The 13525-nt window shown below is 41.3% G+C and overlaps 1 protein-coding gene across 1 annotated transcript in view; it reads right to left on the bottom strand.

Annotated features, from left to right (window-relative positions):
- The window catches only part of FOXF2 (forkhead box F2), a gene marked incomplete at its 3' end in the record, with an annotated part of 1594 nt that extends 74 nt beyond the window's left edge, over positions 1 to 1520 (bottom strand). The window contains 1 exon segment of the mRNA XM_073632706.1: positions 1 to 1520. This exon segment is cut by the window's left edge and continues 74 nt beyond it. Within this exon segment, the coding sequence (XP_073488807.1) occupies positions 1 to 902 (902 nt within the window).
- Positions 1521 to 13525: the final 12005 nt, after the last annotated feature.

Here is a 13525-nt window from a genome sequence, read left to right as displayed (position 1 = left end):
CTGGCGGATGCTGCATTGCTAGGTGCCATGGCCTGCTGTTTCAGGTATGGGGAAGCCCCTGATGATGTCCAGTGAGCGGTGGGACTTGTGTAAGGAGAATGACATTCCATAGCACTGGCCATAGCTGGAGAAGAAGGGACGGGGCTACTACTGCTGTCTGGTCCATAGTCACCGCTGGAAGACACTGGGCAACTGGCCATATATGTGGAGCCAGGGTTGGGGGACATATGTGGGACATGGTGACCTCCACTCAAGCTGTCATATCCTCCAGTCATAGAGTTGGTCATCATATCTAAGTTGTAACCATTACTGTGACATGCCAGGGATGCAGGTGGAGCTTGGAAATCAAATCCTTGGGGAAGGATAGAAGTGCTGAAGCCTATACCATTCATCATCCTATACATAGGCTTCAGAGCTTGGCATTTCCTCCGGAATCCTCTGGGTCTTCTTCTGAAGGAGCCCTCCTCAAACATGAACTCGCTGGCAGGGTCTATGGTCCAGTAATGGCCCTTCCCAGGTCTGCCAAGTCCTTTGGGCAACTTGATGAAGCACTCATTCAGAGACAGGTTGTGGCGTACAGAGTTTTTCCAGCCTTGATAGGAGCCTCTGAAGAAGGGGAACCTAGCCTGGAGGAACTGGTAGATCTCGCTCAGGGTCAGTCTTTTGGTCGGAGAGCTCTGGATGGCCATGACTATTAAAGCGATGTAGGAATATGGGGGTTTTTCGGGGCGCCTGAGCCCCGAACTTGGCTTCTTGGTCTTGGAGGATGAAGAGGAGGAGGAGGAGGTGTCCATGGCTGCCGGCTGTTGGCTCATCAGTGCAGGCTGTAGAGCCCCTGTACTAGGGCTGGAGGGCAATGGAGTTAAGGGATCTAAGCGCTGGCTGGGGTTCTCCGTGGTCATCGGAAAGTGTCTGCACTCTTGGTGATCCTGAAGTCTTAATAGAAGTTGGGTGACCTCTTACCTCTCGCAGACGGCTGAGGACATGAAATCCCTTGGAGGGATCAAGTCCAAGAGCTTGAGACGCTGAGTGGCACTATCAGCTCAGGAAAGAGCCGTTCCAATCCGAGGGCTCAGCTGTCTGCATAACTTCCCTTCCCTTACAAGAGCAGTCTTCCTTGGGAGAGCTCAGTCCATGTATATCCTTATCTGGAGACTAGGACAACACTAACAGCACTCCATTCCTTTACAGTGCCTCCAAGTCGGTGGTCATCTCCTTCTCTCTCTACTAACCCTACAAGAGGAGAAGAAAGTCACATCAAGCAAACAAAACCCGACCACCTATCACTTTCCCAAATCCTGCTCTCTCTCTCTCTCTCCTTTTTTTTCCTCCTTCAGACCCCCCTGAATACATCAGAGCCATGTACAGCACAGAAGAGACCACCCCTTTCCATCTGGCCCCTGTCCACTCGTCATCTGGGCAGGAATTGCTGCACCCAACCCTCTGAGCTGCCTCCTCTAATACACGCAATTACACCATTTATCAACCTCATTATGACAGCTCAGTCAACACAGCCACACGCCACTGTGCCACACTCCAAGGTACTCCGTCTGCCATGGCATGCTTGTGTTTAGGATTACCCACATCTGCAGGATCGGGGACATGGGCAATGTGCACACTCATTCCCATCATCAGGAAGGCTCATCGTATTGGATGGGATGCTGCATTGCCAGTGCACCCTGGTCTAACCAGTCCTGTTATTAGCTGCAAGCATCGATTGTGTCTTGATACCTGCTAATGTCATAATAGGAAGGTAGTCTGATTATTGGTGACGGCTGTTATAGAGTATATAGCTCTATAGTCAAACCAAATAGGCACTGGATTCTTTTTTCTTTATTGTATAAAGGATGAAAAAAATACATTTTCGACCTTATACAATGCTACTTGCATTGATATTTAAACAGTGCAATATATATATTCCCCCCACATTATCTCATTATTTTCTTTATTTGCTGGTTTGTAGGCATTTGCAAAAAAGTAAGTTAGATTGAAATAAAAGTAAAGGCACTAATGGCAAAAAATATATATATATATATATATATAGATAGATATATATATATATATCTCTCTCTATATATATATATAGATATATATATATATATATCTATATATATATAGATATATATATATCCCTCTACATTATCTCATTATTTTCTTTATTTGCTGGTTTTTAGGCACTTGCAAAAAAATAAAAGAAGTTAGTTTGAAATAAAAGTAAGCCACTATATATATATATATATATATATATATATATATATATATATATATATATATATATATATATACTTTATTTGCATAGACACCTAAGGCTTCACTTCATGCACACTGGAAAAAACAAAACAAAAACGTTGATTCTACAGGCGTTTGACGTTTTATTTCACCTGCCTGTAGAAGCACTTCTATTGGATGCTATGGGTTTTTGCACATTATGATGACTACAGGCTTTTTCTGACAGGGACGTTAAGAGGCAGGAAAAAAAAATCCTGCTCGATTGTGTCTTCTGGAGATGTTTAGGAGCTATAAAAACGTCAGTCGCTCCTAAACGTCTGTTATCTCTTGCGAACGTCAAGTTTCAACGTTTTTTTTTTTTTGATTTGGGAGTAACTTTTGCAGAGGGGAGTGTTGTTACATGCAAAAAATGCCTGTAAACTCAAACGCTCATAAACTCTCATAAACTCGCCTAAACTTTGTACAATATGCCCTCAATTTGCGTTTTTTTATGCCACGTTTTTCCAGCTAAAACGCTGACATTTTTTCTGCTCCTAGTGTGTATGGAGCCTTAGTTAGGTTCCATGCACACTGGTCTTAAAAAAATGCTGCTTCTACAGGAGTTTTGCCTGTAGAAGCAGCCTAATGTTATTCTATGTGTCCATGTACATAGGACGTTTAGGAAGTTTAGAGACATATAGGGGCAGAAAGTTATGGTTTGCATTTTTGAGAGGAGTTTTCTGTCAGAAAAAAAAATGCTAATTGCTTCTAAATGCTCCTAAATGCCTGTACAAAAACACTCTCCATGCACACTGGCTTAAAAAAACGTTGCTTCTACAGGGGTTTTGTGTTCTGTAGAAGCAGCTCAATGTTATCCCCTATGTGTACATGCACATTAGGACGATTAAAAAAAAGAGCATTTTTGGTACAGAGTTAAGACGAGCTTTATATTTTTTCTGCCTCCAAGCTCCAATCAGAAACGCGAACCAGAAGGGTTTTCTTTTCTGCCTCTAATGTTAAACTCAAAATATGCCTCTTACTTACCGCTTATTTTTTAGAGGCAGCAAAAAAAACCCCTTGTGGTTTGCTTTTCTGATTGAAGTTTACTGGCAGAAAAAACGTAAAACTCTCTTAATCTCATCTAAACTTTGTGCAAAAAATGTATACGAGCGTTTCTTGTGAACAGACGTTTTTTTAAGCCCAGTGTGCATGGAGTCTTAATGCTCCTAAACGCCTTCACAAAAACGCTCTATAAGAGCTCATGCACACAGGATGTTTTTACAGCTGCTGTTAGGGGCGTCTGACTTTTATTTAACTGCCTCTAAACGCCCCCCCCACCCCCATGTTAGCCTATGTGTCCATGCACACGTAAACTTTCAGAGGCGTTTGGAGGCATAAGCGTTCAGGGGCAGTAGTAAAAAAAACCCACAGCCTGTGCGTCCAGGAGCAGAGGCTGTTGAGCTGTAAAAACGAAAAGAGCCAAAAAACGATGCTAAACGTGGCTAAACAAGCTAACAAGCATTTAGCCACGTGTAGCCACGTTTGGCGTTTTTGGGCGTTTTTACATTATAGGGAGTGTTTTTAATGAAAAAAAGACAAAGACCACAAACTCAAGAAAACGTAGAAAAAACGCACATACAAGCTATTCAAAAATGCGGCTAACAGTGCATTTTTAACGCTGCTTTTTCCTGGCAGAAGCGCTGGCATTTTTTTAAATGTCCTGTGTGCATGAGGCCTAAGAGCATTTTTTTTCTGCCAAAAGAACTGACGTTTTTTTTAAGTGTGCATGGACCCTCAAAGCGTATCTAAAGCCAGAACTTTTTTTGTATAGGGTTTTGACGGGTTAGAACCCTTGATGAGGGATGCTGCCTTTGCTCCTGAGATGTACTGTACTTCTCCTACTGATCATTGTCTTTAGGACTGCAGGTTTGTACAGTCTACCTACTTCCCTTATAATAAAAAAAAGAAAGTTAAATAAAAGTAAACCATCCATACAGACTAAAGATGGCCATATATTATACAATTTTCTTGTTCGATTTCCTTTAGATTTACCTTCAACTATGTAGTGCAAGGGCCTGACTAATTACATGCAAATCGAAAGTGTTTCAGTTTGACCTCATATTACATGGTTTTTGGTATATCTAAAGGAAAATTGTACAAGAAAATTGTATAATGTATGTCCAGCCTTAGAGATAAAGAGTAGTGTATCCAAAACCAAAACAGGGTTTGCTGTCTGAGTTTGATGCTATTTTTTCTAGTGATCACTGTCGCTGTCAAAAGTGAGGGAAAAGCCAGACTAGAGATGGGGACATTTTGTCTTGGTGACAACTGCTTAAAGCAGTATAAAAACTCAAAAGCAAACAATTATTATACCGCAGTTTTCCAATTCTTAGACTCATAATGGCTGTATTTGTTTTCTTTTTTAGGCTTTCTTTCTTCTATTTTCATCTGGTGATTCAGCCAAGTCAAGCACAAGCCCTCTAGCAGAATGTATAGTATCGGTTTACATGGATGAGAGAAACCATTTTTACACCGTCGGGTGTATAAAATGATCATCTTTTATTTATTCATGTAAAACCTGTTTGCTGATTAGAAAGTGTAATTATAAACTGCTTATAAAGTGTGAACTATAGTTTGGCTTTAATTTGGCTTTAAATTTACATTTACAACTACCCCCCCCCCCCCACCAGACTGACATAGCTGCTCACCAAATGTGCCCCCTGTGCTCCTTCATCCTTCATCTAGAGTGGGGGCACTCTAATACAGGAGGCATGTTACTGGCCAGATCACCATGTGAAAACAGAGAGAAAAAAGCATAAAAAAGAAAATGTAGCCACCACATCTAATGATTGGCAAACTGCATTTCTGGTTTTGGGTTTAATACCGCTTTATGAGCGAGGGCTTTCTTTCTCTTGGAGAAATCTACTCTAATTACCCATTGTACCTTCAGACAATAAGATAAGAAAAATCTTCCTTATGAGTCACATACATTAAAAAAAAAAAAAAAAAAAAGAAAAAAGAAGAAAAATTATACTATACTATTCCTTAATCAATAAAAACTAAAAGAGACACTAAGCATTACATTCAACCAATGCTAATCTGAAAATGTTGATCAATAAAATACTAAATGGATTCAGAAGATTTAAAATACAAAGAAGAATTCAGAATAAATTTGTAAAGCCTAAGAAAGATAATATTGCTGGAAAAAGCACATCTGGATGTCGGCTATTTTTTGTACAATCATTCAGGCGTTCATGTGCAGAGGTTTTCAAAACCATACATTAAGGCATTGTGCGCCTACAAGCCTTGGCAGAGGACATATAAACTGGTTTGTTGCAGAGTCATCCTCCAACTTGTCTAGCAAACACATTTCCAAGTGATTTAAAGGTGCAAATCTATCAATGGAACTTCTTGAATTTATCATATACCGGTAGTTGAAAACTGAAACAGCAACTACAAATCCTAGTTAGGAAAAGGAGGACAATATTCCAATGGCAATATGTTTTCCTGAGATTCTAGATATACAAAATGTGGGAAGTGTGCAGCACTTAAATACGCACGAAAATAGGGATGATTGAATTAAAGCTAAAATTTAATTTGTTTTTTTTTTAAATACAGCACCATGCACATTAGTTATGTGTATTGGTGTGTATCCTATTACCTGCAGGCAGCTATGTTTTCTATAAATCCTCCCTACTGTGCCACTGCCTCTTTAGAACCACCGGATATGGTCCTGAGATGCTGTCTTTTGTAAGAGTTAACTGAAGCCTTTTCTACAGAGAAAAGTTGCGTCGCTCATCTGGCCCTTTTTCCCTATCCACTGTACACAGAACCTGTATAAATACACACCAACAATTTATCTCATTCTGTAAAAGGATGGCTGAATCCAGTCATTCCATCGCCTATTCACAGAACTTGAAAACAGGAGAAGAGAAAATAAGCACAACTTGGAATGTGTTTCTAGTGACAACCCAGTCAAGCCTCACTAGACATGTGCGGTTCATTTCATTAAGAATGGAAATTCCGATGAAATTTTTGTTATACGGAGATTCGGATGTATCTGAATCTCCGAATAGCAATAGTAACAAATTTAAACGAATCCGAAATAAATTATAACGAAACAATAAAATGAATTTGTTTCATTCGGATATTTGAAGCATTCAGAATAACAAATGACCCAAACTGATTTGTGAATAGCTGGTTGTCAGGAGTGGGCGGCTGCCGCGTCCTTAACAACTATGACTCATCTATTGTCAGCGAGGTTTCTTGCTGACAGCAGAATGTAAACAAAAGAAGAGTCGGTATTAGAAAATAAAAAAAAAAACAGCCTGGGGATCCCCCTAATCCATAAGAGGCCCTTCGGGTTATTGGAATCTGCAAGCCCCCTTTAACAAGTGGGCCCCCAGGTCCCACCCCCCCCCCATGTGCATGAGCAAAATTTGAAAAGTAAATAAAAATACAAAGACAGTTTTTAATGAAGAATAAAAATATGTCACCCTATGTAAATCCAGCGTCAATCACGATGAACTCTGGTGACCAACCCACACAGACAGCTGTCATTCCACGAGTGTCTATGGACAGGACCAGTTTCCTGTGGCAGGATTTTATTTTTTTCGTGCAGGTCGGCGGCCAGCGATCATCATGATTGACCCTGGATTTATGTCAGGGGACCTGTTTATTTATTTTTTTGATAAAGAACTTGTCAAAAACTGGTTTTGTGTATTTATTTACTTTTCACATTTATTTGGTGAATGAGTAAGGGTTCTGTGTACCCCATACTCATTCACATGGGGGAGGGGGCCATATTCTGATAAGCTACCCCCGCACCCTCAGAACCATCAGGCCAGGGTTGTGGGGAAGAGGCCCTTGTCCTCATCAACATATTGACTGCATATGGCCTGGCATGATTCGGGAGGGTGAGGCTACTTGTTCGTCCCCCCCTTTCCTGGCCTGCTGTGCTGTATGCTCAGATAAGGGTCTGGCATGGATTTTGGGGGGACTCCATGCCATTTTTTTGGTGTGGAGTCCCCCTAAAATCCATACCAGACCTAAGGGCCTGGCATGGATTTTGGGGGGACCCCACGCATCTTTTTTTGCATGGGGTTCCCCTTAAAATCCATACCAGACCCAAAGGTGTACATGGGATACAGGGGTATCCTCACTTCATCACAGCTGGGCTGATTGGACATTTCTCCTATTAACATGTGGCTTTTCAGCACATTTGCTTGCAACATACTTGATTGATTTCTCATCCTGCCCCTCCTTCCACAAGTTTGAGTGCTGCTTTATAGGAATTTGCAAAATACTAATATAAAGTCAAATGCAGGTACTTACACTGGTTTCATTTATTTAAAAAAAAAAACAAAAAACAATAGATTTATTATGCCTAGATAGTATACCCTATTCCAACCCAGGCTCTGAGGTGGCCTGGATGTCAACCACCTGCAGAAGTACCACTAGGCCACTCAACTGGTCTCTTTAACTAAATACCACACTGTCAGTGAAATGTCCATATGGGTTACCCTTGAAGCTGTAGACTGTGATTCCCTGAGGATAGATAACTTGTGGCTTGTTCTGACAGACAGGTCATTTCTATGGAACTCCAATACGGCCCATTCCTTGAAGCTCTGGGATAAAGTCAAATATAGGATGCCTCTTGTCTCCCCACCTTCCCCATATGTCCTTTTTTCAGAACCCTCTTTGAGGAACCAAAAACATTCAGGCATTGTATCAGTACCGACCTCAATCTCCTTCTGAGGGCAGATGACATGCAGCCATTTCAGGTCTTACACACCAATTATGAATTACCCAGCTGGGAAATGTTCCGATACCCGCAGGTTAAGCACATTGTCCCTCCATGGACGGGGTGACTCTACCCCCCCTTTGAACAGAAATCCCTGAATAACTCATACGTCCTGGTTTGATCGCTTTGCTGTACAACTAACCTCTCACTGGCTCGGCATGGCCACAACATGCTTATATGCAAAATCGGGCAATGGACCTTAATATCTCTATAGATCTGGAGCAATAGGGCCAAATCTGAAACACCACCAAGTCCTGCTCTCAGAATGTCCTAGCCCTGGAAACTAATTATAAAGTTTTATACTGATAGTAGCTTTGTTTCTCCTTAAAGGTTATATACATATTGCTTTGTTATCCTGTGCATTGCATTGTGGAAAATGCACCTGTGCATTTTATCCATTCAATTTAAATGAGCTGTCTAATGCACCACAACATAACTCATTATAGTGCACAACATTGTGGTGTGAAAAGGTACCAACAGGACTCTGAGGGCAATTTACCAAAATTGGAGCAGGCAGAATCTGGAGCAGCTGTGCAAAGTAACCAGTCAGCTTTAAGAGCCAACTTGTTCTGTTAAGCCTTGAAAATGAAAGCAAGAAGCTAATTGGTTGCTATGCATTGGTGCTCCGGATGCAGTCTGCTACAGAAGGCTGAGCAAAAAAAACCCTAAAAACAGATGCTGCCATCCAAACAAATGAGTTGAATAGAGGAATCACCCCTCTGCAACGTTGTATTCTGACTGCGGGATCTGCCCCTGTCCTAATACACTGGCCAGCTTCTGCAGCCCATTGGCCTGCAGCCAGTGATCAAGAAGAAATTTCCACCATGTTTTTTTGACAGAAATTGATCAAACCGATTGACTTCTGCCAAGCAGGGATGACCATCTTTAGTAAATTCCCTTCAATGCCTTTTCTACTAATCTATTTAACAAAATGTTCACACTGAAGATAACATCTGCATTTTATCATTATCTGCTCAGTGTAAATAGCCCAGGTTTATGACAGGTTTACTTTAGGTCAATACGAAAAGGAAAGAACAAGTTTGAGGGGAAATCCAGAGGAAGTGTAGTCATACCAACAAAATTCCACATGGATAGATGTGGAATTATTAGGGATAAAGTTGATTTAGGGATAGATAAATACACTTTATGATCACTTTATGTTGTATGCATTAAAGACTAACATTTATTTTAGTTTAGTGTGGCCCCCAAGTTGCTGATAGTATTTTATACCTCTCGCAGATTTCAGTCATAGTATTCCTGCATCACCTTCTCTCCAAAAGTTCCCTACATAGGTGCCATTCCCTGGCAGTTAGATCTCTTATGCCGCGTACACACGAGCGGACTTCTCGTCGGACTGAACTCCGAAGGACTTTTTGACGGAGTTCCGACGGAGTTCCAATGGAGTTCCAACGAAACGGACTTGCCTACACATGATCACACCAAAGTCCGATTGTTTTGAACGTGATGACGTACGACCGGACTAGAATAAGGAAGATCATAACCAGTAGCCAATAGCTGCCCTTGCATCATTTTTGGTCCGTCGGACTAGCATACAGATGAACAGATTTTTCGATAGGAATCGAGTCCGTCGGAAAGATTTGAAACATGTTCTATTTCTAGGTCCGTCTGAATTTTCGACAGAAAAGGTCCGATGAAGGTCCGATGAAGCCCACACATGATCGGAATGTCCAATGGAATTGTTCCGTCTGACCTTTTCTGCCGGAAAGTCCGCTCGCGTGTACGCGGCATTAGTTTTTTTAATTTTGAAAACATTCTTATGACAGCATGGCACCATCATTTGGCTTTGCATTGGCTGTGACAGTTGGGCAGAATTGTGAATTGGGCCAGGGATATTGTTCTATTGTTAGCAGCCCCATAAATTGTAAAGTAACTTGGCATTAATTACTAGTTAGTGCTGTTGATAGAAATAAATTGAAGATTACATTTATTTTTTCTAACACTGATCTACCGGTCTCACACCAGAAATCCTGTGGATTTGAATCCATAAATTCCTTTTTGTTCTTTACATTTTATATTAAAAAAATGAACCCAATAATATCAGCTTGGTTGTAGTAGGTGTTGTCTGATTAATATCTGGCAGGCTTGCTAAGTTGTGCTAAGTTGTGGGCTTCTGCGTGCTAATAATGGTTGGTAAAAGTGATCAGATAGAAAAAGACTTTAGCACACTGGATCTCCACTTGGGTTGACACAATCTTAGTTAGATACTAGTACTTCAAAATATAACTCAAGCAGGGATCTGGTGAACATTAGTCTTTTTTTGTGTTGCTGTGGGAACACTGTTTATGCTGTTTGATTACCAAGAAAAGGTAAATACTCAGTGAGTGAGCTGTAAATCTGTACTTGGTATACTGGATTAGACTGGGCTAATTTGGTGCAATGGGGAAATACAGCACGTCTCCCCCTTCCTTTTAAAACCTAACATTAAACATTATTTCCATGGGATGTGTATGCCCAGTAAGCCATTTCAATGTGTTAGCTCCCACAGAGATTGCAGTGCTTTCTACAACAACAGAAACAAGAAAATAGGAGCACAGGATTGAACACCTCAAGGTACAACCAATGAATAAAATTGGCTAAGAGATAGTCCAAGGTTCAAGAGAACCATAATACGAGGGTTAAAAAAGTTGAATCATACACCAAGAGCAGAAGCTGACTCTAAAATTGTGGAGACAAAAAGAACAAGAGAAGTGCCTCTAAGTGTAGACTATTATATGGTTTAAAAGCTACACAAGTAGAACAGCTCACATGGTGTATGTGACAAGAAGGGTTATCAATTGTAAAATTCCCATTGAGCGTCGCCACTGTACAGTGGATGGAGCTGAAGGAAATCCGGTGCTCAGCCGCTGGCATGGACAAGGAAGTCGGCCGTGCAGTGGAGACCCTCAATGGGGATTTTACAACTGATGACCCTTCTTGTCACGTATACCATGTGAGTCGTTCTACTTGTAGATCTACTAAACCATGTAACAGTCTACATTTAGAGGCACTACTCTTGCTCTTTTTGTTTTTCTACGACAATGCCCTCCTCTCCTTTTTTTCTCCAAAAGAGTCAGCAGAGTCAGTAACAGCAGCGCCCCGTCCATACAGGGGCAGAGGCGCCGCCCCCCTAATCCATGCGCCCGTCCCCTAATTTACATGCAGCCGGACGCATGGATTCCAATGGGAGTTTTTTTTTTTTTTTTTTTTTAGAAGCACATGATTAGAGCCCGAGGCTCTAATTGGCTTCAAAAAAAGGGTCGGCTCGGGGGTGCAAAGAACTGCGCCCCGAGCTCAGCCAGTTGTGTGACAATAGCGAATTTATTTTAATTTATTTTTTATTTAATATTCGCTATTGTCTTCCTGCTTCTCCTCCTGGCCAATCAGGAACCCGATTGGCCAAGAGGAGAAGCGATCCTATTGGCCGCTCAGGAGGAGGAGGAGACGTAGGGGAATCCGTGCAGCCGTGAAGCCGAGGAAGGAGGAGATGCAGAAGCCCGCCTCCCAGAGGAAGCCCGCGACCTAGAGATGGGGTAAGTGCGGGAACCGGCTGCCCCCCCAAAAAAATATACCACCAGCCGCCACTGGTCAGTAATAACACAGTCATGTAACACCTAATACCTTTGTAGGCTGTGTTTCAAAATAACAATGTTGCAGTCTGATTCTTGGAGAGAGGAGCTTGCTTGCCTAGATATCGCTGCAGCCTTGGCTAAGTCACTAAACTAAAGCTCAAAGCTAAAGTTTAAAAAGTATAGCTTTTTTGAAGGTATACTGTTACTTTATATTGTGAGCAAAAGGAATTTATTAATGCAGATTTGTACATTTACTGAAAGGTCTATTTTAAGTTCTTGCTGCCATTGCAGAGTAATTAATTATGGCACTGTTTATTTAAACCACTGACATTATAAAATACTGCATAAACCAAGGGGCCCCTGATGTTGCTCTGTGCATGGACTTCGAAGGTAATTAATTAAAACGACCACACCCAAAGTGAATTTTGCATTCTATGTAAAGATTGAAAGCATATTATTCTAATTAGTGAAGTGCTGCTTGTCCAAGCATTGTAATATAAAGAGCTGCAGTGTCTGCATCCCTTTAGATGTTGATGAGCTTTACAGGCTTACTAAAAATGAAAATGCTATTGCAGGGAAAGTCTGAATTGTAAAAAGTTTTAAGATTTGCCACAAAATTGCTTAAATTCGGGGTCTTTAACATCATGTGGCCCAACATCATCTTTAATAGTAAGCTACGGAGCAGCAAAAAAACAAAACCTATCACTCAAGAAGTCAAAATGTTCTTTGAGGCTCTCTTAACCCCAAATCAGAAATATAATATATTGCAGCTTAACCCTCTTTTGTTTGGTGACTTGTTTTCTTTTTCAAGCTCTTTATTAACACCTGGTAATCCTGCAACTAACACACTTCCTGTCCCCAGGTAGCTATGTCATTCCTCCGCTGTATCTATGGAGGGGGCCATGGTTGTCCCCCTAGGCTATCCTGACATGGACTATGAACTATTCTTTGGTTTAAAGTGGAAGTAAACTCCCATCCTTTGCTTTTACCTATAGGTAAGCCTATATTAAGGCTTACCTATAGGTAGTGTAAATATCTCCCAAATGTGCACCGTTTAGGAGATATTTACATTACATGCAGTCAGTGACATCACATGTTCTCTGAAGGAATGGCCACCTGTGCCGTTCCTTCAGAGCCCTGTGACGTCAACGGCGGCTCCCACGCGCGTGTGTGGGAGTGACATCTTTCGGGAACCCGGAAGCAAGACGGGTGAAGATGGGAGCCCCTGGAGCGCTGACTTCACGGCATGGGAGGGCTTCATTTTAAGGTAAGTTTAACATAATGCACTTGTATGCAATGCATACTAGCACATTATGGCTTTAACTTGCAGGTTCCCAATAAAAGAAAAAAAGTGACAAGGACGCAGCACGTCTGGCAAGCTCAACAGATATGTCCTGTATTTGCTGAAAATGTTCTTAGTTTGAAAAAAAAACTAATGAAGCCACCACATCTAAGTCCTGTAACCTGCAATATTTTGTATTTTTGTTCTTGGGTTTAGCTTTCCTTTAATTCCTTGAACAGAATTACCCTCAAATAAATTCTAGATGGCCTTAGGCAAGGATGGACTTGGAAAGGAAAGGGACCATTGTGCAGTAAATGGACACCGACAGTAGGCTCTGGTACCAGCTTTAACTTAACTAATTTTGCAGAAAAAAAAGGATTTTTATAACAGCTCACCTTTAAAATCCTTTTCTTTGAAGTACATCACGGGACACAGAGCAATAGTACTTACTATGTGGGTTATAGGCCACCTTTAGGTGATGGACACTGGCACACCCTAAATTAAAATTACTTCCTATATAACCCCTCCCACTGGTGAGAGTACCTCAGTTTTGTAGCAAAGCAATACATGTGTATACCAAGAAGGGAGGGACCTCTGCGTCCCGTGATGTACTTCAAAGAAAAGGATTTTACAGGTAAGCTGTTAAAAAAAAACTATTTTCTT

This window comes from Aquarana catesbeiana, linkage group LG05, assembly GCF_042186555.1.
Source record: "Aquarana catesbeiana isolate 2022-GZ linkage group LG05, ASM4218655v1, whole genome shotgun sequence".
In the NCBI taxonomy this organism is placed as follows: Eukaryota; Metazoa; Chordata; class Amphibia; order Anura; family Ranidae; genus Aquarana; species Aquarana catesbeiana.
Note: the sequence above shows the minus strand (reverse complement) of the source record. Positions and strands in the feature narration are given on the sequence as shown.